This window comes from Scylla paramamosain, chromosome 13 (genome assembly GCF_035594125.1).
Source record: "Scylla paramamosain isolate STU-SP2022 chromosome 13, ASM3559412v1, whole genome shotgun sequence".
In the NCBI taxonomy this organism is placed as follows: Eukaryota; Metazoa; Arthropoda; class Malacostraca; order Decapoda; family Portunidae; genus Scylla; species Scylla paramamosain.
In genome coordinates, this window is record NC_087163.1 from 7,098,706 (window position 1) to 7,124,956 (window position 26,251).

The window sequence follows — 26,251 nt, forward strand, 5'->3', positions numbered from 1 at the left end:
CACTTCTCCATGTCTTTTTGTAGATGTCCAACCCTTCAGGAAGTAAACAGTTCACACAGGGAAGCCACAGAATGCCCGACTTCTGATCTCTCTAAAATTTCTGCACTTCTCCATGTCTTTTTGTAGATGTCCAACCCTTCAGGAAGTAAACAGTTCACACAGGGAAGCCACAGAATGCCCGACTTCTGATCTCTCTAAAATTTCTGATTGGGGCAGAGTAAACTTAGTATTGTTCAATACCTCAAAAACTCAATTCCTCTATCTATCAACTTGACACAACCTTCCAGACAACTATCCCCTCTTCTTCAATGACAATCATCTGTTTTCTTGTTCTACACTGAACATCCTCAGTCTGTTCTTTACTTATAAACCTAAATTGGAAACTTTACCTCTCATCTATAGTTAAAACACCTTCTATGAAGTTAGGTGTTCTGAGATATCTCTGCCAGTTTTTCTCACCCTTCCAGCTGCTAACTCTGTAAAGGGGCCTTATCTGTCCATGTATAGTGTATGCTTCACATGTCTGGTGGAGGGGGTTCCACTCATACTGCTCTTATAGACAGGATGGAATCAAAAGCTTTTCGTCTCATCAACTCCTCTCCTTTAACTGACTGTCTTCAGGCTTTTTTTCATTGCTGCAATGCTGCATCTTTTGTTGTTTTTTATCACTGTTTTCATGTTAACTGCTCTTCTGATCTTGCTAACTGCATGCTTCCCCTCCTTCATTGCACAAGACTTTCTTCTTTCTCTCACCCCTATTCTGTCCACCTCTCTAATGCAAGAGTTAACCAGTATTTCTAAATCATTCGTCTCTTTCTCTGGTAAACTCTGGAACTCCCTGCCTGCTTCTGTATTTGCACCTTCCTGTGACTTGAATTCCTTCAAGAGGGAGGTTTCAAGACACTTGTCCTTCAATTTCTGACTACCACTTTGGATCCTATTCAGGGATCAGCATCTCAGTGGGCCTTTTTTAATTTAATTTAATTTAATTTATTTATTCTTTTGTTGTCCTTGGCTGGTGTCCCTCCTACATAATAAAAAATGAATAAATAAAATAAATAAAAAGACATTGAATATTATGTTATAAGGTTTCTGTGATCGCAGGAAAGATAATGGAAGTATAGCTAAGTGAACTTGAAGGTTCTGATAGGAGAGAAAGGCCATGTTAAAGGTGGAAGGATAAGGTAAAGGACTTTATGTGTGAAACAGAAACCAGTACAGGCATAGTAAAGACCAAGTGCTTGAACAAGTACAGAGGAAATGTTTGGAAAGGGAGAAGTGAGAGCTCTTCTACCATGTTCACTCCATTGAGGGGATCCTCCTTAAAGGGATGAAGTGTTAGAGACAGATAAATAGAATGGTCATAAGGATGGAATTAATCTTTCACTTTATTGAGAATGGTGTATTACAGAGCCAGGATGTGAAGCCACGTGTCTGGCTGTGTGTCCCCATGACAATCGTTACCTGCTAGTTGGAAGTGGGGATGGAGTTGTGCGGCTTCACAGCAATGAGATTGATCATCCCTTGACCTCTTGGCAGTCTGCACAAGACTTTTCACCAATTGTTGATGTGCAGTGGTCTCCAGCAAGACCTTGCGTGTTTTATGTCCTGGATTCAAATGGAAGGTAAGGTGAAAGTAATTTTGATTCATATGGATCATTGTTGATAGATAATAAGTGCTGGATGGGATGACATTGTCCCTCAGTGTGCTAGTACTTCATTTCAGAATTTAACTTCTTGGATTATGATGCCTTTTATTTCCTTGTCTTTGAAAAATCAGGAAGTGGACTGCCACATATCAAGGTCTTTTTAATATGGTATGCCCTTTGGTTTCCGTGTAATGATGTAACACCAGTCATGTTTGGTGTATCCTCTGAAATTGGAATAAAATCCTGTAATTAGTGATATCTAGTACATTCCCATTTCTATAAACAGATTACATGTTTGGGATCTGAGTGCTGGGGATATATTCCCAGTGTTAACAATTGAAGCTGGAGGACTTGTGGATGGTAGTCTTTCTTCCCTCCACATTGCTTCCACACAGAGAGCATCACACCAGCCCCTCAATGCAGTGAGTATTTTCATGAGTTTGAGTCAGTGATTTTGTTTGGGGAGTTTTTGTGAATACCGTTGGTGAGTTTTTGTGAATACTGTTGGTGAGACATGAAGGAAGCATTTTTTATGAATTATTGAATGTAGAACAGCATAGGGTATCTCATATTGTTGCAACAGGAATGAAGTAATGAATGATTGTGAATAGTCTTTGGTTGTAGCTTGCTTGGAGGGAATGTAGAGGAGTTTGCATGAAAGTGCAGCAGCAACAGTATTGCATAGGCCTGACACATGGAACATTGGGGCAGGAGAGAAGATAAGGCTGAATTCAGTGATGAGATGAGATGTGCAAGGAACATGTTTAGAGTAAGGGAGCAGAAAAGAAGGTTAGACAGTGTATTGAAGTTGAGTTTCTTTTAAGAAGGTTTGTATAGTAAAAGAGCAGGAGGGAAGATTTTAATAGAGATAAGGTGTGTGAAGAATGTTTTTAGAGTATTGCATATGGATAGAGTAAGAAATTAGGAAATCAATTGAAGAGGATGACAGAAAAGTGATTGGTGTAAAAAATAATTGGATCAGATGTGAGAGGCATAAGGCTACACAAGTGCACCCTTAGAAGGACATTAGAGTCTAGCAAGGAACAAAAGTCAATCTGAATTCATTACATATTGTAATGTTGATCTTTTATCTTTCAGGTGTTTGCCAGTAACACTGGTGAGTTGGTGTTGCGGCAAGTGAGCTCTGAGTTCTGTGCCTATGAGCATGTTGAAGACTACAAGACAGAGCTGGAAAGATTCACTTACTATGTTAACATTATATAGAAGTATACACACACAATGTACAAAAAATTCCTTATTATAAGATTCTAGTCAGTCAAGCTTCATAATGCTGTGCTGTTGCTTGAATTTTCATGTAAGACAGTAAGTCATTCCACTTATTAGATAAATATCATCCCAAAATAAATTATGGACATCTAGATGAAAATAGTATGGATGGGGCTTATTTCATTAAATCTATTTACTTTTATAAATAATCTATATTCTGTCTTACCTTTTTGTGGTTTGAAGTATCCATGGTCTTGTGTAGCAAGAGTTCACATGTAAATTGGTTTTGTTAAGATGTACATGCAAAGGAAGGCAGTATCGGTGGCCTTCCACTCTTGTAGGACAGGAAGGTTACACCTACATGACTGGTCTGTACTTGTACTGCACGTGAACAGCAGCTATAGAATGAAAAGAGACAAAACCAGATCATTTCCATCCTTTTTATTAAAAATAATATATAAATGTTCTCTAAAATATACAGTTATTTTTTTCTTAAAAAATCTGTTTCATGGATTTATATTGTTATTAGTTATAAAGAATGAAAAGAAATCAAGATTAATTTAAAAAAAAATTATGCTTTTGAATCATTGATAACTGAATTCCTACATCACATTTTTTGATTGGGTCCTCATCAAATCATCATATTTATTAATGAGAATTGCAAGCTATCTAGACTTCCTGAGCCAAGGAAAGCAGTTTGATTGTTATCTTCTGCAGCACTTAAGTTTATTTTTCCTCTTTTTTCAGCATATGTAGATGTCACTTTAAACTAATTCTGCATTTTATTTATTTTTTTTTCAGCCACAAATTGTGGATAGATTTTATTTTATTTATATGCATCAAGCCACTTTCTGTACATGTGGGATGGTATAAAAAAAAAAAAAAAATACAGCAAGTGAAACCAATCCACTAGAAAAACTACTGAAAAGAAGTAAGTGATGTATTTCATGCAGAATGATACTCTTGATCATACATGTGCTGATGTTCTTCTTAGTCGTACTTTTTGTTCTATTTTGCAATGTTGTTTTTAAGTCTGTTCTTATCAACTGAGGAACATGGATATGTACTGATAAGAGTTTTTGACATGTCCATTTGTCTGTCTTGTGTTTTCACAGTGATAAGGCCAGATTTTGGGGTTAAGACTCACCTTTCAGTGCAGAATGGTTGATAACATCCAGTGAAAAATAACGAGACTTAAAAGTACATCTCTGTTAAAAGTTGATAGCAAGATATTATAACTTAAGAAACAGAGTAGGTCTGGTGAGCAGATTAAATCCCAGGCTATGTTCATTTTGCTCCAGAACTGCACAGATTTTTGTAATCAATATAAAGCACTTTTTTCACCAAGGCATTTTATGCAGCATTACTACATATGTGTGCCTATTAGTGAACTAATCTTGCCATTATCATTTTGCTTTGGCAGTACACTACATTATTCAGCAATTATATATCATAAAGTTAATAGTAAATGGATTTAATGAGATATGTAATTGATAAAAGCCTGAACTTTTCAATAATACAGTTTTCTATCTTGCACATTCCTATACACTTTAGTTGATTCCTGACCATAGCATAGAAAATTCCAATCACTGTGTTCTGTGAAGACACTAGCAACACAACAAATGATCTGTGATGTAAGGACCAGTATGTATTAAATATTTCTACTTGTTACTCTAGTCAGACATGCAATAGATAATTAAACAGTGAACTTACACTTAAGAATAATGAATTGTTGACAGTGGAAGATTTGTTAAAAGAATTGTTTATGAATGGTGTTTTAACATTGTGCTTTTATGATTGGGTCATTACCTAGCTTTATATTTTCATTGGAAAAAATATCTTGCTTGATTTTAATTGTAAATACGTAAAATACATTAATAAGCTGTTGACATGTCCCCAAGATTAGTTTTCTTAATGTTTTGTCATGAAACTGCAGGAATAGAACAGCAGTACTCTGCTTCTCACTGCATTTATTTATTTATTTATTTTATTTTTGTCTGTCTGGCTGTCTATCCATTTATCTCTGATATCTCATATCCTCTAAGAGATGGCCATGGCAGATCATCCACCCCTCCCTACCCAGACATTCCCTTCTTGCTTATTCAAGCCCTTCTTTCTCACATGTACTCCTTTACCCTGTCTTTCCATCTTTTGTGGCCTTCCTCTTCTATTAGTAACTGCAACTTTCTATTTAAGACTTTATGAACTCTCCTCTACATCCTCTCAGTATGGCCATACCATCTTAGTGTATTCCTTTTCAACCTTTCCACTACTCCCCAATTTACACCATCTGCACAGGTGCTCATACAACACCCCTCATATACTTTCATTACTCATACCACATGCCCCTCTCAGATCATTAATTTCAGCACACTTGATTGTTATGGCTTATTCCATGTTCAGGTCTCTGATCCATATATCAATGTAGGTAGGAGAATACTATTCTTGAAACTTCTTTATGTCTGTAGAAACATTTCTCCCATTCATGACTTTCAAATGAATTCTCTCTCTTATCCCTCTATCCATCTCACCTTGTTTACATAGAACTGTGTAATCTCACTCACCTACTCCATTCTCTTTCATTCTCTCTCCTCTCAAAATGCCTCAACTTCTACACTTGGCTCACTCATACTGTAAAGTATCCTCCATTTCTCTATGATAAAATATGTTCAGCTTATATTTACTGGTATATTTTCAAGCATAGATGTTTGCTACTTTTGAAAAATGTACTTTTTGAAAAATATAATAAAAATAAATTGCATTTTCAAAGCAGTAGAACAAACAAGATTCATAGCTTGAATTGTTTTCATATTCTGTTATGCTTCTCAAACAAAAGCTACTAACATGTTGCAGTGGTTGTTCGTACTTGTATTATTTAATTGAGATTGATAACAGATATTTAATTAAGAGTGATAATGAATATCATATGAAAACTTGATAGAGAACCAAATGGTGTACCATGTGACCAAAAATGATGCAAAGATTAATTGGTTTTATAACAGTTGGTTCTATAACAGATAAGTTAGTACACATGGATGCAAGGGTTTTAGATCAACTGTGTGTTTTGAGTTTTCCTGGAGAATGCATGGTAGAATAGGTACCATAATACTAAACTTTTAGAGATAGGTTAAAAGTTAGTGAGAAATGGCAGTTTTAGAATAAACAGGTTGGTTTGATTGGATTAAAAAGTTTTGGAGGTTACCACTTGAGAATATGAGTTTAGACTGAGATATATGCTTCTCTGTTAATCTAGAAGAATGTTGTGGAGCTGAGGAAGGACTGAAGTAGGTTGGGTAATCTGCCCAGGGGATGTATAATACAAAAATGTGTTATATTAAAGGTTATGAGCAGGAGTCCCATTAATATTATATGGTGGAGACAATACTGATCTATTTGTACTCTGACAATGTCACATTTATAGTATATATTGAGGGACACACTGATGCCATACACTGTGTGTGTGTGTGTGTGTGTGTGTGTGTGTGTGTGTGTGTGTGTGTGTGTGAAACTAAAGTTTAATGTAAACAATGTTGAGTAAAGTTATGAGATCTTAAAACTGGGTCATGTTATATTGTACTCTGATGTAAATGTGATTATACATATGAGGAAAGTAAAATTCAATAAGATAGGAAATAAGACATGGGGGTCAGTATCTTGTCAGTATGATAGAACAATGCAAGATACCACAAAGATCACCTTAGAGAAGGAAACTAATTGCTGAAAAGCATTTTGGTTATTGATAGCAGAGGGAAGAATTGTAAGAAAATTTTTGTTAACTGAAATTGTTATGAAATGTGGACAGTAGGTCAAGCAAGGCAACTAGTCATATGACAGTAGAGATGGCATTATTTTGAGTCAGTGGAAATATTAGAAGAGTACAAGGGTACAATGTAGTAACTTTGATGTGTGTCACATGGTAGAAATGTAAGATTTGCATGAAATCTGAGACTGGAGAATAGGGTATTCTGAGAATGGGTACAGACATAATGTTAATTTTTAAGAGTGAAGGAAAGGATAGACAGTGTTAAGTGAGATCTCCTTCTGTAAGGGAATGTACTGAAATGGGTAACATATTGGACGAAGCTATAACATGACATGAATGAATGTTATAGCTTCAGGAAGGTTCTGTTGTGGCCAATCTTGTGAGTGAAGTGATATATTAGTGGTAGGCATTATGATGGATATTTTTATACAACTCATTTCATGACATTTAAGCATGAAAATTAAAATCATGATTACTAATTTTTGTATCATGAAGTATCATAAGATGACACATTTCAGAGATCTTTTGTTTCTAGTCAGCAGTAATTTAGTCATCACTTTTATAGTGTTACAGAAGTTGTATGATTGATCATTCTTAATGCGTTTAAGTCTGAATTTTATATTACAAAATATTAATTGACGAACCAAAATATTCATCTTAAGTATTTAGTGGAGATCTCTTTGTGTTTATTCCCTGTTGTTTTTCTGTAAAAATCAGTTGAATATTAATAACAAGAATCAAGACTAGTATAATGGCAAAGGACAGGTTTAGTAGGATCAGTGGTAGTACTGGAGTTAATATAGATACTGTAACATTTGAAGTGCCACTATATATTTAGGAAAGTTACAGGATTTCAGCCTCACAGATGTATTTAAAAAGAAAATTCCATTTAAGCATTTATAAATAGTCCTGTGAAAGTTGTTTTTGCAACTGAAAATTTATGTTGAAGAATTCACTTTTCCTGACCTAATAAAGATCACTTACTTTGGTGGCACTGTGAGTTAATTGTGAGAATCTTCTCATGATCTACACTGTCTTACTGATTTCCCTTGGCAGTCTGCATCACCAGAGGGTTTTACATATGCATAAATAAAATGCATTAATATAGATAAATTATATATGCAAATGAATGAGGGTGGTATGTTTTTGAGAATGACTGAAAGCGGTGTGCATGTACACAAAGAAGCTGGGATCAAACTTCAATAAAGGAAAGGGATATCATATATGCAAATGTTTATGATTTGACAGTGATATTAGTGAATCAATAATTTGTGTAAAAAGTTATTGTGCTGAGACCAAACAGAATGTTTAACTTGAAAATTATCTGGCAGGTTAGTAAGTTTGTAACAACAACAACATTAGCACAGCCAATGGTATCTACTGCTCAGGGGGGAAAGAAATTTTTAGTGCCAGGCCACTAACTTTTCTTTTCCAGAAGCTGTTGTGTGACAGAATTTTATTAACACAAATAGTACCTCAGTGGTTGTGTGGTCTGCTGTATTAGATGTATTTTCTCCAGCTACTGAAATTTAAATCATGGATGATAAGTGCCATAGGCTATGTAAGCCCATTATTAGCTTGGATAAATGTTTTGTATATAGTATATTGTATAGGTTTCCTGTTGTTCCTGCACTTCTCTCTGAATGAAATGAAAATAGAATAGGCAGTGTATAGTGACTTTTAACCACATAGTATAAACAGATGCAAACTGTGTGATGGTTTCTGACTAAAGGTTCCAGTTTTCTTAGATATTCAATGTTTTCTTGCAGATTTGTTTTTTTTTTGAGTTCCTTGACATGTTCATAAGTACATAACTAGTATGATTTACAGTTATACTATTATTATCTTATGATGATGCACACAGTCTTAAGTTAGAAGTCTTTCAGCATAGTAACTATTCCTGATTTTCTTAATATACTATCAAAGCCTTTTTATAAATCAACAAAAAAATTAAGTATAATTCTTCCCTCTTTGTGTAATGGCTCTCCTGCATCTCCCATAGTCAATATTGTATTAATTGTTTTATGTAGTCTTTATCTCACAAGATTGGAATTTTTTAACAAAGTATGTATGTGGTCACACATAAATGTGAGCACACTTTTTATTTCATGAAGTGCTTGTGAAGTACATCTATTGGTGGTAATTAAAGGTCATTAGTGGCTTGATACTGGAGTTAATGGTCAGTTGGCTTTGAGATTACTTCATATATCTTTGTAGCAGATTGTTAAGGCTCAGAATGTGAAAAGGGAAAGTAATCTTCCTCACAAGAGTTAGTGCAAAGTGTTTAACAGACCAGTATGATAATTGTTATGTATTTATGTAATTGTTATCATGTATATGTAAGCAGACCACACTCACGGTGCAGTCTTCATGAAACGATGCCATCCAAGTGTAATATTTCCGTCCTTATGTGTACAAAATATTAAATGTAATTTCCATACTCCACATAAACAGTTTTTCTCTATTCATTTAAAGTATATTGCAAAGAAAAGTTATTTTGCTCTAATTTCCTCATAGAAAATGAGGTATTCTGTGATGGAAATAACAGGTGAATGAAGAAAAACTTGTACTGGAGTTGGCAAATTACTATATGAATATGATCTATCTAGAAAAAAAAAAAAAAAATTAAATTGAACATCAGTGGTATTTGAAAGTTAAAAAAAATCTATAGCTATACTTATAAAACTATGTTAATTATGTAATAAATAACTATATTTAAACAATAACTTAATTTTAATTTACCCAGCTGCTCCTGAAGATTTGATTTGGATTTAATTTGTCAGCCTTGAAACTTTATTTATTTTTTTTACTTTTACATTATTAATTTTGTTATGTTTGAATCATAGTTCTGAGACACTATTTCAGGGTGGATACGATTTATAAAAGGTGGTGGGGGTGTGCACGTGGAGGCAGGGGCGTTGTGAGAACTAAAATGTGCAGGTGCAGGAATAGTTTAAGGTTCCCACCCCATCAGCCATTAGGTAAAGGTAGAGATGCGGGGCCCCATCTCTACCTTTGGGCCCCCCAAAGACCCCATGGGCACCGGTGCAATGCATCGGCTGACTCCCCACTCACGGTGGGCCTAGGTGGAGGAGAGAAAACGGCAAGCATGGCTAGCGCCTGTCACAATATTTTGGAGGCGAACAGAACAGTAAGATTATAATAATGGTGTGAATTATCACTGCATTTCCCTTGTGTTTATCCAATCACAGTCATATCAGAAAAAGTTATGCAAAAAAAAAAAAAAAAAAAAAAAAAAAAAAAAAAAAAAAAAAAAATATATATATATATATATATATATATATATATATATATATATATATATATATATATATATATATATATATATATATATATATATATATATATATATATATATATATATATATATATATATATTATATAAAGGTCTCCTTGATAGCTTGTTTTGTAGGGAAATTCAATTCCGAAGTCTTCATCAACTTTATTCATTTGTTATTTGGTACGTTTCGCCTTTCTGCAGGCATCTTCAGGCTAAAAACAATAAAACACAAAGTAAAAGTTGTATAAAATTCACATGCAATGGCACTATGAGACAAAGTACCACAAGCACCAAGATTACAAACTGGATCAACAGAAAACATTAAGTATCCACATACAGCACGCCCGCATGGCAACGAGAGAGGGACTGAAACAGCTGGATTCCTAACGCTATGATAATGCTATCGGAACGGAGCTCCGAACCATTATCTTACAATATGTAGTTGACAATGTTGAGTTATTATTCAATTCTGGATTTATGTGCTTTATATATATATATATATATATATATATATATATATATATATATATATATATATATATATATATATATATATATATATATATATATATATATATATATATATATATATATATATATATATATATATATATATATATATATATCCTCTAATGATTTTGTGTTCATATTGGACTCTGTCTTGTGTAGTATTCTGAAATCTTCGTCACAAAAGGGATGATCATGTTCATGTAAATGGGAATATGATCACACACACACACACACACACACACACACACAGATTATGTAATACATATTTCGTAATTTTAGTCACCTCCTCCTGCTAGGTTTTAACAAAGGTCTATTCTTTTCTGGTCTCATACAAGTGTGGGGCAATCGGGTGTGGTCGGGAAAGTATTTGTTATGAAGGAGCCTTGTTCTGGCTGTGCAGCTGATCCTTTATGTTAAGTTTGTTCCCGACTTCCCTAGGTGTGTGTGTCGGTTCCCTGGACTAGACCACGTGGCAGATGCATTGTACCTACAGGCTGAATAAATTAAGGCCGAGAGTCGGTCCGGCCTCGGAAGCGATCGCACCCTGTATTCTCTACATCAAATGAACGGCGAAGCTACGAGAGGTGACTTTCACTCTAGTGTACCATGCACGGTACACCGGGAGCGAGGTACAGGTTGGTGCCATGTCGGAGTAATGTGACCACATATATATATATATATATATATATATATATATATATATATATATATATATATATATATATATATATATATATATATATATATATATATATATGGCTTCTAAGTCCACTATATAAAAATAAAGATGAACATATAACAAATAAACAAGTAAACAAATAACTAACTCAATAGGACGGCTATTCCGTCTGCTTTCACTCTATCACTTCCTTCATAACTTCACCCAATCCTCATCTTCTACTCTTCACACTCTTCTTTCAGCCCACTGTCTATCCCCCCTTCCCATAATGATGGAGCAGAAACATGGGCACGGAAAAAAAAAAAAAAATGAAAAGAAGATAAACGGAGATGAGAAAGTTGAGGTGGGTTATGGAAGTGAGGAGAGTAGTATGCATTGTGATTATTTGTGTGTTGTCATCTGCGTATGTGATCTGTATGTATCTGTATGTCATCTGCGTATGTGATTGGTGCTGGAATGTCGTGGATATAGATGGTGTAGAGTGTGGGTGAAATACTACTGCCTTTTGGTACCCGGCTGTGTAGCTGGAATAGTGATCCTGAGTAGTTTTTAAGGATACTGAGGCTAATTTTATTTGGCTTAATTTAAACTTTAATCCGTTTTGCCATACTTTATCGAACGCCTTTGAGACGTCCCTTAGTGCAATGCAGCATTGTTTTTTTTTTTTTATCCAGAAGCGCTTTTGATATTAGTTCTATTGTTATCGCTATTGCTGTGTCAGTTGATCTTGCTGTCCTGAAACCATGTTGGGAGTCTGGTAAAATTTTATTGATTTCAAGAAATGTTTTGGTTCTTTTGTTAATAATTTTCTCGAAAAATTTTCCGGGTACTTTTAGGAGTGAAATTGGGCTATAGTTAATAGCGTCAGTTGATGGTTTGTTCTGATTTTGGGATGAGTATGATTTTGGCATGCTTAAATGGCTGCGGATGTTGAAAAGTCTGGTAAGTATTTCGAGCACGTTGTCTGGTAAGTTTTGTAATACTGTTTTATTTATTTTTATTTCCCCAGGTGTGTTGTTTTTTAATTGTTTTATTTTCTGTTTTACTTCTTGTGATTTATATATCTCTGATATTCCCTGCTAGACTTTACAACCTGAGGAATGACAACATCATCCGAGGCCGCTGAAGGCCATTTTGAGAACACTATTAAGTAAAACTTTGTGGGAAGAAATTCCTTATAATTTTAGAGGCTTTAGACGATTACAGGATACTAGATGGTTCTTTGAGTTACTTTATTTATTGATATACGAGTACAACCAAAAGGATTTAAGGGTCCAGACTATTGATTTTCAATAGACTATTTATTTTAGTCATATTCTACTAATTGTTATTTATCTTTTTTTTTTCTTAAAGGTCACGCAATTACATTAAATTTTTTTATTACTAAACAAAAGAAACAATATCAAATCCTAAGATTTGATATTGTTCCTTTCGTTTATTTATTGACGACATTCTTTAGAGAACTGTTACGACACTAAAAACGTATTTTTACTTTGTTACGTTAATTTTACATTTCTAAACGTTTATTTATTGACGACATTCTGTTACGTTAATTTTTCATTACTAAACGAAAGGAACAATATCAAATCCTAAGATCTGATATGTTCCTTTCGTTTATTTACTGACGACATTCATTAAAGAACTGTTACGACACTAAAAACGTCTCTTTACTTTGTTACGGTAAAAACGTCTCTTTGATTCATGTTACGTTAAAAACGCCTCTTTACTTTATGTTACGTTAAAAACGCCTCTTTACTTTGTTACGTTAAAAACGCCTCTTTACTTTTATGCTACGTTAAAAATGTCTGTATGTTACGTTAAAACAAAGTGAAGAGACGTTTTTTTTTTACTTTATGACAATGCAATTCAATTTAGAATACAGGGATTAGGATGCTCAGGAAGAGGCGCCTCACCGGCGGGAAGGGTGGTGGGCGGTATGGCAGGAGGGGCCGTGGGCGTGAGTGCGGGCTTGGTGATTTGCAGGGAGATGGTTTGCAGTTGGGCGGACGTGACCGGGGGTGGTGTGGGCAGCGTGGGCAGCCTCCAGGCAGGCCTGTATAAAGGCCTGGGCACCGGTCACCTGGCGGCGCGGGCCCTTCAGCCGCACAAAGCGAGCTGCCCTGTTGTCCGCGGCGGGCACAATCACGGCCACGCCAGGGAACTGCCGCCGGAGTCTCCTGACGGTGGCGCCGCCGGGACCCACCACGTGGCGCCTCTGCTCGGGTACCACCTCCACCTGCGCCTCGACCACCTGCGCGTCCTGCAGCAGACTCTGCACGCGCTTAGCGGCACCGTTCACTTGCAGCGGCGGGCCGCGCAGCGTGACGGTGCGGGTGACGGCGTCTCGCTGTGGCGGTACCGCCACACTCACACCGTCAAACTCTCGCAGCAGTTCTCGGAGGGTGGCGCCGCTCGGTCCCACGATGTGGCGCCGCATGTTGGGTTCCACGGGCACCACTACCTCCGTCACCTCCTCCTGCCACGAGGCGCGCACGCTGGACACCGCCTGCTGCCTTTCCTTGCGGGCCTTTCGGGGCTTTGACTTGGCCGGTGGGCGCGGCGCCTCCCCCGAGGACGCCTTCGCCTGAGCCAAGCCAGGCAGCGCTTCCTTCCCCTTTGGCCTCCTCTTCCTGCGGCGGACCACAGTCCAGCCCTCCTCGTCTGCTGCAGGAGCCTTGCCGCTCACACACAGCGAGCCCAGAGCGAGGCCCTCCGCCTGCGCCTCCGCCGCCACGCTTCCCTCCTCTTCGTCTTCCTTCTCTGAGTGGATTACTTCTTCCACTGTTTCTTCCTCCATTTCTTCCTTCACAACCTCCTCTGAGTGGATTACTTCTTCCACTGTTTCTTCCTCTATTTCTCCCTTCACAGCTTCCTCTGAGTGGATTACTTCTTCCACTGTTTCTTCCTCTATGTCTTCCTTCACAACCTCCTCTGAGTGGATTACTTCTTCCACTGTTTCTTCCTCCATTTCTCCCTTCACAACCTCATCAATACCCTTCTCTATGTGGATTACTTCTTCCACGTTTCCCTCGCCGTGCTTTTCTCCTACGGCCGTTTCCTCTTCGCCTTCATCCATCGCCCCTTCTCCCTGGTCTTCCTCGAGCGCACGATTCTTTTCCCTGTCTTTTTCTTTGACTTCATTGTCCTGATCGTGGCTGACAGCTTCTTTGTCGTCGGCAATGCATTTTGGCTTCTTTGCTCGCTTGCGCCGCTTGAAGAGCCTCTTGAGGCGTTTCCACCAGGCGAAGCAGGTGGGCGTCTTCTCTTCGTCGTCGTCCATGGCGTAAGAAGTATCGGGCATCTTCTTGCCGTCGTCGTTCATGGCACATGAAGTACTATCTCCGATCCGCGCTGGTTCACTTTTCTGTCTTTCCCTCTCACCCTCTCAAACACCCGTAGCTTTTACACAAATTTTGCTAATTATTTTCTTGCAAGTACGGAGAGCTGTGATTGGTCAAGAGCACTCGCGTAGATCCAAGCTAGGAACAATAGCATAGGAACAATGTGGCCTGCTGAGCGGCATCCTTACTACACTACTTGTAGTTAAGTTGTATTAAACCCAGATAAAAATAATATGAAAATGAGTCAGTATATATATATATATATATATATATATATATATATATATATATATATATATATATATATATATATATATATATATATATATATATATATATATATATATATATATATATTTCTTTCTCTCCCAATCCTGACATACTCAACCTACACTCTAAATGCTCCTTCAAACTCACAAATTTTATCATTACAGCGAATTCAGAATAAAACACTCCGTTTTGCACAAGGCAAAAAAATACCCATACACTAAAACTACACAAGAATTAGATTATTTATCAAAAGTAGAACAGATCAACATTACACTATATAATAGGGGAAATAAAGTGAAACAAAAAAACTAAAGACTATTCTCAAAGGCAATACATATATCAACTCAGTGCTGGATCACCAACAAACCAATAATCACTTTTGGCTCAAAAGAACAAGCTACACCTAATCCAGTATATACTAAATAAAACACTACACTGTCACATACACTCGTCATCACATGCAAGGTTGATAACAGACAGCATTACAAGTTTGAGCGTCTACTACTGCGCCCTGAGTCGTGGCGTTGCCTGGATCCAGGTCCCTCCCACAACCCACGAGGGGAACTAGATAGGTGTCAGCCTTGAAAGGTAGCACCATGCGGTACAGACAAGGGACGTGAGGAGAATTTATTACTAACACACTATTGAAGAAAAACAACAAATCATAGATACCTTAAATAATCACATTAACATAGAGCATGACGGTCTGTCTGTCATCTGTTTATTCTTCCACTTTCCTTCGTCACTTAATCCAACCCATTATCTTCCCCGATTTTCTTCTTATTTTCACCCTTACTATCTATCCCCCCATAAACCTAAACCTGAACCTATATATTTTCATAGACGTCCAACACTTCAGGAAGTAAACAGTTCACGCAGGGAAGCCACAAAACTCTGATACCTCTAAAATTTCTGATTGGGGCAGAGCAAACTTGGTATTGCTCAATGCCTCAAAAACTCAATTCCTCCATCTATCAACTCAACACAACCTTCCCGACAACTATCTCCTCTTCTTCAATGGCACTTAACTGTCCCCCTCTTCTACACTGAAATCCTCGGTCTGTCCTTTTCATATAATATAAACCAAAAACTTCACATCTCATCTCTAACTAAAATAGCTTTTATGAAGTTGGACGTTCTGAGACAACTCCGCCAGTTTTTCTCATCCCTCTAAGCTGCTAACTTTGTACAAGAGTCTTATTCGTCCATGTATGGAGTATGCTTCACATGTCTGGGGGTTGTCCACTCATACCGCTCTTTCAGACAGTCTGGAATCAAAAACTTTTCGCCTCATCAACTCCTCTCCTCTAACTGATTGTCTTCAGCCTCTTTCTCATAGCCGCAGTGTTGCATCTCTAGGTATCTTCTAGAGCTATTTTCATACTAACTGCTCTTCTGATCTTGTTTACTGCATGCCTTCCCTCCTCCCGTGGTCTCGCTACACAATACTTTCTTCATTCTCTCATCCCTATTCTGTCCACCTCTATAATGCAAGAGTTACCCAGTGTTCTCAATTATTTATCCCTTTCTCTGGTAAAATCTGGAACTCCCTGCCTGCTTCTATATTTCTATCTTCCTATGACTTGGATTCCTTCAAGAGGGAGGTTTCAAGACACTTATCCATCAAATTTTGACTACCGCTTTGGACCCTGTTCGGGAACCGGTATCTCAGTGTTTTTATTTTTTATTATTTTTTTATTAGATTTTTGTTGCCGGAGTCTCTCCTAAAAAAAGATAAATAAATAAAAAAAAAAAAAATTATATATATATATATATATATATATATATATATATATATATATATATATATATATATATATATATATATATATATATATATATATATATATATATATATATATATATATACGAGTATATCTGGCAGAGACGCATTATTAACCGGGTTCACACATACTAAAACTCTCTCTCTCTCTCTCTCTCTCTCTCTCTCTCTCTCTCTCTCTCTCTCTCTCTTTGTGTGATGGGTATATATATACTATATACCCATCACACAACTATATACGGCATTGTTGTAAATCGTTTGATTCCGTAATTCATGCTACTGATATCGTGAAATATTGAATAGAATTTTAAAACTATTTAAAACTATCAGGTGCTTCTTCTCATCGTCTTTTTCTGAAAGAAAGCTCGAAGTTTGTTGTCTATCTCTTTGTGTGAAGAAGCACTCCTGCCCTCACTTTACAGCGTAAATTGAGGGAAGGAATACTTCTCTTCTGTGTCGAGAGACAAGGGGCTAAGAAAGTGATGTGGATGAGTGTGAATGTGAAAGTTGTGTGCCTGGTCTTGACTAACCTCCTTTTTGGTGGAGACAGCCTTGCTATGTGTGTATGTATTCTTAGTATTGTAACTGAGGTCTTGATTTCACAAGCCCAAACTGGCGTTCCCATTAAGAGGGTGTTGGGGGGGGAGAGGGGGCAGGGTCCTGTTTGCCTAACACTAGATACACCACTGGATGTGAGACATCTGGATATGAGACATTAATGGCCTTTACGGAACATGTGGAGGGCATGTGGGCAACTATATACGATAATTCGCTATTGCTGATCAAAATTTCAATGTATTCAGGGAGCTCCTCGTGAAGAATTGTACTAACAGGAAGGCATCAGAGATGCATGAAACTGCAATTAGTTGAAGGCAGTGGTGTGTTTGCAGTCTGGATTATGTCTGGAGGGGCAAGTACTTGAACTGAACCACAGAAATAACAGCTCTCCATAACCAGAACCCGAATAATTACTGTACTTTAAGCCAATCTTTAGAGAAATTCCTCATTCTCTATGTAAAAAAAAAAAAAAGCCATACTGTAGAAACAAACGGCTGCACTTCTGTTACCGAAACCTTGAAACGATGTCTTTGAAGTCGTGATCAAAATACAGTCAATATGACCATTCTAGTTCCACAAACCTCCGACACCTTCAATCCGAATTCGATCCATGATTGAATATCCCCAATCACATAAATTAATGTCAATATTTAACTATACTTTACTAAAATAGTTCATATTGTCTAATTTTTGCTATTCATATTAAATAATTATATAAATTTCCGCTACTTTTTGTACAACATACGAGTAGTAGTTAAGTCTGACCTCTGGGAACAGACATTCCGAAGTGGCTGGCCTGACTCCTGGGGCACACGAGACAAAGCTATAGATGCAAAATGACTAATTAAAACACGCAGTCAAGCGGTATGACATTCATTAGTCACTGATTGCAGGTACATGCCGAACCTTGTATATTCTGGATGTGATGGTCACAAAACAACCATTCCTAAAATGAAAACTAACTTACGATAGATTTCATGTTTGGTGTATCAAAACGTGCACAATTTAAAAGACGTACAAAGAACATTACATATTTAGACCATTATATGCATTCAATTAAGATAAAACTAATTAAAAAACTTAAACGATGAGATAAGAGTTGCAGCAATACACGTATGAGTGATTGATTGATGTTTGTCGAACCTAAGCATGGCTAGATTCACTGGAATGACTTATGGAGGAGAAAATGATTTTGGACAATAAATACATAAACATGTTGATGTAAGAGTAAGACTTAACAAAGACGTATTGTGTGGTTACTGCACGAAAGGCCTGGCAAATAGGGGAATATTGCAAATACGAGTATGTTATGTTTATGCCCAAGAATATTTTCAAGTATGATATTAACACACACACACACACACACACACACACTAATTTCGTCGTAATCATCCTGAAAAATTTAAGTGGAATTCATGGAAGCGGCTGCAGTGGTGGAATGTAATTGGAAATACCACGTATACATTTACCAGGTCTCATTCCAACCCGTCCACCAGATGGCTCCACCTGTTACGTGCGAAACTTCACGTACGCTGCGAGACAATGAAAAAAACAGTAGCAACATGATGATATCTGGAGAGAGAGAGAGAGAGAGAGAGAGAGAGAGAGAGAGAGAGAGAGAGAGAGAGAGAGAGAGAGAGAGAGAGAGAGAGAGAGAGAGAGAGAGAGAGAGAGTAAAAAAAAAAAAAGTTGACAATTGAATTCAAACATGGCCTTTTCAAATCCTGCTTCTATTTATTTTTTCAAACGTGGCGTCCATCAACCAGAGCTGATGACATTTTACAAGCAATTAAGCCATCAATTAGATGTTCTGAACTGCTGCTAAATTTTCTCCCGACCAGCTAAATAACAAGGTCGTCTCGTCTGCCTCAACAACATCGACTTTTTCGCCATCAATACGTAATCACGCCTGTTTCACTCCGCCACACGAAACTTTCATTTGTATATTTATTTACCTTTTTCTTTTTTTTTCTTTTTATCTGCGTTGTATACTTTATCGATTTGTTATATACATTGAACCAGTTGTATCTTTTCTAAGTGAGTTTGGAGATAGTACGTAGTACGAAAACGAATTAATGCAACGGCAATCACGTAAATAACAAAGAATATGATAATGTTTACCAGAATAAGAGTGTTTCGTGTCAAGTGGCATTTTTTTTTTTTTCCTGTTGGAGGTTACACGCACAGCTTTGTTCGTCCCTCCACTTCACTTCTTGATGAATTACCCTCAGTTCCTCGCTCCCAGGTGACGTGTTGCATTCCTGGCCTTCCTCTATCGCTGGTTTTACTTAGGCTATTATCATAACCGTCAGTCATCTTTTGTACAATTTTGCTGCCAAAAGACATACTTAAAGCAACTGTAGAATAAATAAATGTTTGATTACCTGATAACAAGTATCTCGAAAGTGTGCCACTATTTTTTCTGCTAATTTTGGAAGGACAGCGGTGCAAATTATGAACCAAATAAATTAGAAATCAAAGGCCATATATTTTCTTTAGTATCCAACACCGTAGTCAATAGTTATCGTGTATTGCGATCTTGTAATAAACGACGCATTTCTCCTTAACAATTATTTACTCTCCTACTCTCCTAATTCTAAGAAGATAAAATATTTTCTTCCCTCAGAGTGCTGCGGCATTGCATGTCGCTACACTGTATGAAGAATGACAAAGTGTGGGTTTTGTTGCCCATGACAGCCTTACTACGTCGGCTCGTCGTCCAGGAGCTTACGCCTGGATTTGTACACTAAGTTCTCCAAAGGGAAACTTCCCCCACGAGCATTCCACCCACAAGATTTTCCTCAGAAGGATTCCACTCTCACAATATTGGGTTTGATTAGAGGAACTTATCAGGGGGAATTATTTGGGGTGAAGTTCACATGTTTTCGTGTGTGAAATCACTCGGATGGAATTTATATACAAGCACTGGATTCGAGTGCAACACATACTTTTGGGTTATCACTGTGGCTACCAGCTTCATGTCAGTCAATATATCAAGAAATGCTAATGATTCTACTTACTTTCGTGATGTGTTCCTTACTTTCAACGTATTTATAGAAGTTCTTGAATTTCACATACACGCAAAAGGGCGATTAGTAATGCAATGAAACTATTGAGCAGCAGAGGATGCCTGGGTGAGTCCGCGTGTCTCGAGGTGCTGACTGAGGAGGAATTTTGCAGGATGACCGACAAACGATTCGACCTAATTTCATTCGCAAGTTCTCCACTCACATGATTCTCTGCTACTGCCCACTAAGTCCTTACATATGTGCCTATCCATCTCGCGCACTCTACTCTTACCTGCATAGGTATGTATCCACAATTCTTGGTTTAAAATCTCAACACGGTCGACGCGAGATGAGGGCAGAGGAATTTCTAAGTAATGAGAGGCCAACGATGATAATGAGTCAGGCTCTCGAACCAACTCATGAAGCCTCGAGCCTGAACAACCATTACTTCATACGTAGCTTTCATGTTTAACTTCATACTGTACTCTTGCTATGATGATTCTGTGACTATATATAAGAAAATTAAACTATATAAAATTACCGTAAATGTCCACTATACGCATGTAATCTCATGAAACCCTGGAAACAAAATGACATCTCTTGTGGGGAAAATAAAGTTCTGAAGTAAATTGATACAAAGCAGAGGTTTTCACCAACAATTTCCATGTGTGTGTGTGTGTGTGTGTGATAAGCAGGGACGCCTCAGTGAAGTCAGACGGTCACTGGGCAAGGGGAAGTTTGGCAATGTGTATTTAGCCTGGGAAAAAGTGAGGAAATACATCACGGCTCTCACGGTGCTGTTCAAATTCCAGCTAAAGAAGGCGATTATCAGCTGAGGCAGGAAATTGAGATCCAGGCGCACTTAGACACACCAACATCCTGCGTATGTAAGGCTACTTCCACGACGACACGCGTGTTTACCTCATCCTTGAGTATGTACTACGAAGGGAACTGTACAAGGAACTGCACTCTCAGGAGGACAGCAGATTCAACGAACAGAAGTCTACTAGATTCATCAAGCATCTCACACAGACACTGATGTACTGCCACACCAAGAAGGTCATTCATCGAAACATCAAGCCGGAGAACCTCTTGCTAAATCTTCACGGTGATCTCAAGATATCTGACTTTGGCTGGTCTGTCCACGCTCCGTTCTCTAGGCGAACCATAATGTACAGCACACTGAACAACATCCCCTGGGAGATAGTGGAAGGTAAGGAGCACGACGAGAAGGTACACTTGTGGTCGCGGGGCGTCTTCTGCTATGAGTTCCTAAGTGGCAACCTGCCCTTGGAGACTGAGAGAAGCAGCGACACCTACACCCGCATCTGCAAGGTCGATATTCACTTCCTCTCTCACGTCTCGGCCAAGGCACGGGATCTTATTGTGAAGTTCCTCCGATGCAACCCCAAGGACAGGCTGCCCCTGACTGAGGTCCTGCAACACCCTTGGATCCTGGAAAATGTCAAGAATTAGGTGATTATCCTCTCACTCACTCAACACTCATTGTGCGCGCGCGCGCGCACACGCATGCATGCACGCACGCACGTACGCACGCACACTCTCACACACACACACACACACACACACACACACACACACACACATATGTATATATATATATATATATATATATATATATATATATATATATATATATATATATATATATATATATATATATATATATATATATATATATATATATATATATATATATATATATATATATATACACACACACACACACACACACACACACACACACTTTTAATCCTTCAAGTGATAATAATTACGGTATGTATTTATAGAGACGAAGGAAAGAGTGAATTTTTGTATCTGTATCATGAGCTTGTGATAATGCCTACTACTAACTGTATTCCGAGCTTTAGCATTGAGTTCTGGTGGTTGACTGGCAGCAAGGAAGTACCAGTACCTGTCTATGTGTTATCACCGTCCTATCAGGGCTGTCTCTCTTACGGGAATGTCAGCCTGGTTTATAGATGGAAATGGCGTTGCTTTTCTTTCCTTTTGCGCGCGCGCGCGCGCGCGTGTGTGTGTGTGTGTGTGTGTGTGTGTGTGTGTGTGTGTGTGTGTGTGTGTGTGTGTGTGTGTGTGTGTGTGTAAATCAAGTTGCAATATCTCATTCCCATCCTTCCTTGTCTATCCTTCCTTGTCTATCCTGCTTTTTTTTTTTTTTGTATATTAACATTTGTGTACATTTTTCTACTCAGTAAATGAATGAGCAGCATGAGTGAGCAATGAGCAATGAGTGCATGTTTGTGTGTGAGTGAGTACTGATTACGTTTCCTCACTCCACCAAGTAGCTGCAAAAGACATCCATATCATTCTTTTCCCTTTCATTGTGTTACTGTTTCTATGTCAAGTCACAAGGCAGGAACATAACTCCCTTCATGACTTTTTAAAACTACGTATCTAAAGTTCCCAGAGGCAGCAGAGATGTTTGGATTACAAGGCAGTTGATTTAAGTTTGTTTTAAGTAATCACGATCAGAAATCTCAACTTCTCTTAGTTCCCAGAAGCAGAAGAGATGTTTGAGTTACAAGGCAGTTGAATTGAGTTTGTATTTTAACAGTCACAGTCAGAAGTCGACTTACCTCCCTCGCTTCCACTGTGCTTTGTGTTCTCTCAGTCAGTCTCAAGTCCTCGGATCTTACAAGCTTCACTAATTGATAGACTGCCCAGGACAGATAGTCAGTTTTAAGTACATTGGAAGTAAGCGTGGCAGATAAATTGGCTTTCTATTAATACGTCTACCAGGGAAGCCAGTTAGAAGTTAATACATTTCAGAAGCCAAGTAGAAGACAAGTAGAAACAATATCTTTCCGGAGCCGGGAGAAGCAGTACATTTCTCTCCACAAGGCAGTCTGTGGAGGTACTGGGCTTACATTTGGAGTAGTAGTAATGAGGGTAAATCTTATCCCATAGCTAGTGTGGTGCAGTCAGAAGATACATTATGTTCTCCACACCTCACTGCAGCGTTGTAATATTCAGTTAGTCATTCAAGTTAGTCGTTACGTTTAGTAATGCTTGGATAAGTAACAAAGGTGCATTTATTGGAGTTCTATTGCTTTGGTTTTATTGATTTTGGTCTTCATTACTCCCCAAGGGTTATATGTAACAAGTTCAGATTCTTTCTCATTCCATCCAGCATTGCAAGGGGCAGTATTTAACCCAAGTTCTGTGTGGCTTGAGCAGTGCAAGTCTTGTGCATTTCATTGCTGTGTTGCTAGCTGAGTTTTTTGCCTCACAATGGTGATTTGTGAAAACAGTCTAAGTTATCAGATTAACATGTGATTTCAACTCTTCTCTCTTAAATCATCTCATATTGACAAGATTTTTTTTTTCTCTCTCTTATAGTGTCTGCAAGATCTGTTAATTTTATTGTCATACTACTCTTAAACATCGAATCTGTGTGTGTGTGTGTGTGTGTGTGTGTGTGTGTGTGTGTGTGTGTGTGTGTGTGTGTGTGTGTGTGTGAGTATCTGTGTGTGTTGGTGTGTGTTTCTGTGTCTGTGTGTGTCTGTTTCTATAAAGAACGAAGCATGACGTCACTCCTTTCCTTTTTATGTGCACTGTGCACACACTTAGGACATCAGTGTGGCATCACCTTCCCCCCTTGAAATTATACATTACTGTTGCTATTATCACTCATAATGTGACGAAGCTGAGGCGAGTCATCTTACGCTAATGGACTCAGTTTGAAAGTTTATTGATCGTTGGTTTGGGAAATTATTGCTACATCACATTTTTTTTAATATCAACCCAGGCAGGCTTCTGGAGTTACGAAGGGAGATTCGAAATTACATGTTGCGTTTTGATCTAAATATGAAAACATTACCAGTGCTCTCTTTCTCTTCGGTTTTGCGAAAGGAGGAAATTGGGTGCGTGTTTAGCTTTCTTTGGTAGATTTTGGATTTTACAGTTGTTATGAAACCTTTGTGGTCCACGGCACCAAGACACTGGGTTTATTAAATAGAAATCCATAAGGTAATCTTAATACACTCTTTGAATCAGATGAATGCCGGAACAACCACTATTCTTTTATCACCCAAGTTTTAAGTATCACATTATCATATCATTTAGCAACGTGTGTGTGTGTGTGTGTCTGTGTGTGTGTGTGTGTGTGTGTGTGTGTGTGTGTGTGTGTGTGTGTGTGTGTGTGTGTGTGTGTGTGTGTGTGTGTGTGTGTGTGTAATAATAATAAGTTTTTAAGTATCACATTATCATATTATTTAGCAACGTGTGTGTATATGTGTGTGTGTGTGTGTGTGTGTGTGTGTGTGTGTGTGTGTGTGTGTGTGTGTGTGTGTGTGTGTGTGTTTGCAAGCGGTCCTTAAACTTAAAATTCGTATGAGTTATGGCTGGCTCTTCCTGAATATTCATAACGCACAAATATTCTAAGCAGTATTTCGGAAATTGAATGAGCATTGTCTGGCCAGTGTCTGCGTGACGCGGCCAGGTGGTGTGTGGCGCGTGCTAGCCTGAATTACAAGGTTAATAACACCCTTTCGGCACTCTGTATGTGTTTCTTTGTGTGTGTGTGTGTGTGTGTGTGTGTGTGTGTGTGTGTGTGTTTGTCTGCCTGTCTGTTTATTTGTGTTTGTGTCTGTCTGTCTGTCTGTCTGCCTTCCTGCCTGTCTGTTTATGTCTGTGTCTGTTTGTTTGTATTTGTGTTTGTGTATCTGTTTGTCTGTGTCTATTTGTGTCTGAGTCTGTCAGTCTGTTCGAGTATGGCACTCTGTGTATGACTCTCACTCTCTCCTTCTCCCTCTCCCTCCCTCCCTCCCTCCCCTTCTCCCTCTCCTTCTCCTTCTCCCTCCTTCCTTCTCTCTCTCTCTCTCTCTCTCTCTCTCTCTCTCTCTCTCTCTCTCTCTCTCTCTCTCTCTCTCTCTCTCTCTCTCTCTATCCTCACACGCACACCCACACTGTACTCCGTTAGATAAATCAGACGCGTATCTCACGGCAGCGACAGAGCGAAGATATTATTGTGCAAGTCTGTGAATATTACAATCTGTGCGCCATTCCCTGAGACACAATAAGAGAGCGAGGCGGGAAAATCCCTGGGTTCTCGCCTGAAAGAAGCAGCGTCGCCAGCCTGATGCAGGGGAGAGGGAAGAAAATGATACGGGAATGCAGGATGGGGCTTCAGTTTTGGTTGGCGAAGGTTGCTTTGGTTCGTAATTGACGGTGTTCGTGATTGTTGTTGATTTGCTTTCTTTCCCTGCATTTGTATAAAGTTATTTGTTCTTGCAGCTATTTATTTAATATTTGTTTTTTTTATTTATTCATCTTTTTTTTTGCATTTAATGAAGATATATTGATTCTCTCTCTCTCTCTCTCTCTCTCTCTCTCTCTCTCTCTCTCTCTCTGACAAATTACCTTCCTCATCAAAACTTTCGTTCTTTACAGATACTTGGGCGCTATCATTCACATTCTTGGTACAATATTAATCTTGTCATTCATTCTTCTTTTCGTACCCTCGACCATACCTTCTCCTCTTCCCAAAGTCCACCACCACCTCCTGGAACCTTTAACACGCCTCACATATTCCACCATTCTCATACTATTTTTTCTTTCGGTTCCAGGTATTCTCAGAACTTTAAATCCACACCCACGCTCTCACAGACTCTCCAAGCACCATCCTTTTTCCCTCCCTCCTCACTCGTTACCCTTCCCCTCCACCTCCAATATGCATGGCCACTCCCGTGCTAAAGCAGCCGGATCCTTTTCTTCGTTTCACGCCACAAATTCCACCATTAGGCAAGATTACTTTGAGATACGCAGGAGATAACACGGAAGTGAAGTGTGAAGCGGCGTCGTTAAGATACTCTGGTTCGGGTAATGGCGTCCCGTAAACCCGGATGGCATTTTGGTTAATGGTTCACCCCTCCCTGTAATCTCCTGAACCAAAATAGCGGGAATTTATTACTTTTTTTTTCTTTACTCGATCAAAGGGATCACCTGGATAGCATTTATGAGGTGTTTACCCGAGGGAAATTACGAGGCGAGAGGGGGCGAGTGGGAGGGATGAAGGAAGGGGAGGAGGAAAGGAGGCGAGACCCAATGACACTAAATGAACCTACCTGGGGCTCTTGACTGAGTGGGCCTTCCTTTTACATAGTGTGGTGGTCATCGGTG

The 26,251-nt window shown here is 38.4% G+C and overlaps 1 protein-coding gene, 1 long non-coding RNA gene and 1 pseudogene across 5 annotated transcripts in view; 2 read left to right on the forward strand and 1 right to left on the reverse strand.

Annotated features, from left to right (window-relative positions):
- The window catches only part of LOC135106391 (cytoplasmic dynein 2 intermediate chain 1-like), a 28,452-nt gene extending 19,087 nt beyond the window's left edge, over positions 1-9,365 (forward strand). For all 3 annotated transcript variants that reach the window (XM_064015368.1, XM_064015370.1, XM_064015369.1), the window contains exons 16-18: positions 1,412-1,625; positions 1,936-2,071; positions 2,748-9,365. In XM_064015368.1, the coding sequence (XP_063871438.1) occupies positions 1,412-1,625; positions 1,936-2,071; positions 2,748-2,873 (476 nt within the window). In that variant the 3' untranslated portion in view covers positions 2,874-9,365. The remainder of the gene's footprint in view (positions 1-1,411; positions 1,626-1,935; positions 2,072-2,747) is intronic.
- On the reverse strand, positions 1,358-20,375 carry LOC135106392 (uncharacterized). Of its 2 annotated transcripts, none has more exons than XR_010271278.1 (3): positions 20,102-20,375; positions 3,103-3,274; positions 1,358-1,873 (listed from the first exon to the last, which is right to left on the reverse strand). It is a non-coding gene; the product is annotated as an uncharacterized LOC135106392 (long non-coding RNA). The 2 variants fall into 2 exon arrangements; XR_010271279.1 differs by lacking the exon at positions 20,102-20,375 and adding an exon at positions 10,278-10,354.
- A 209-nt stretch (positions 20,376-20,584) lies between these two features.
- Positions 20,585-21,565, forward strand: LOC135106652 (aurora kinase-like; annotated as a pseudogene).
- Positions 21,566-26,251: the final 4,686 nt, after the last annotated feature.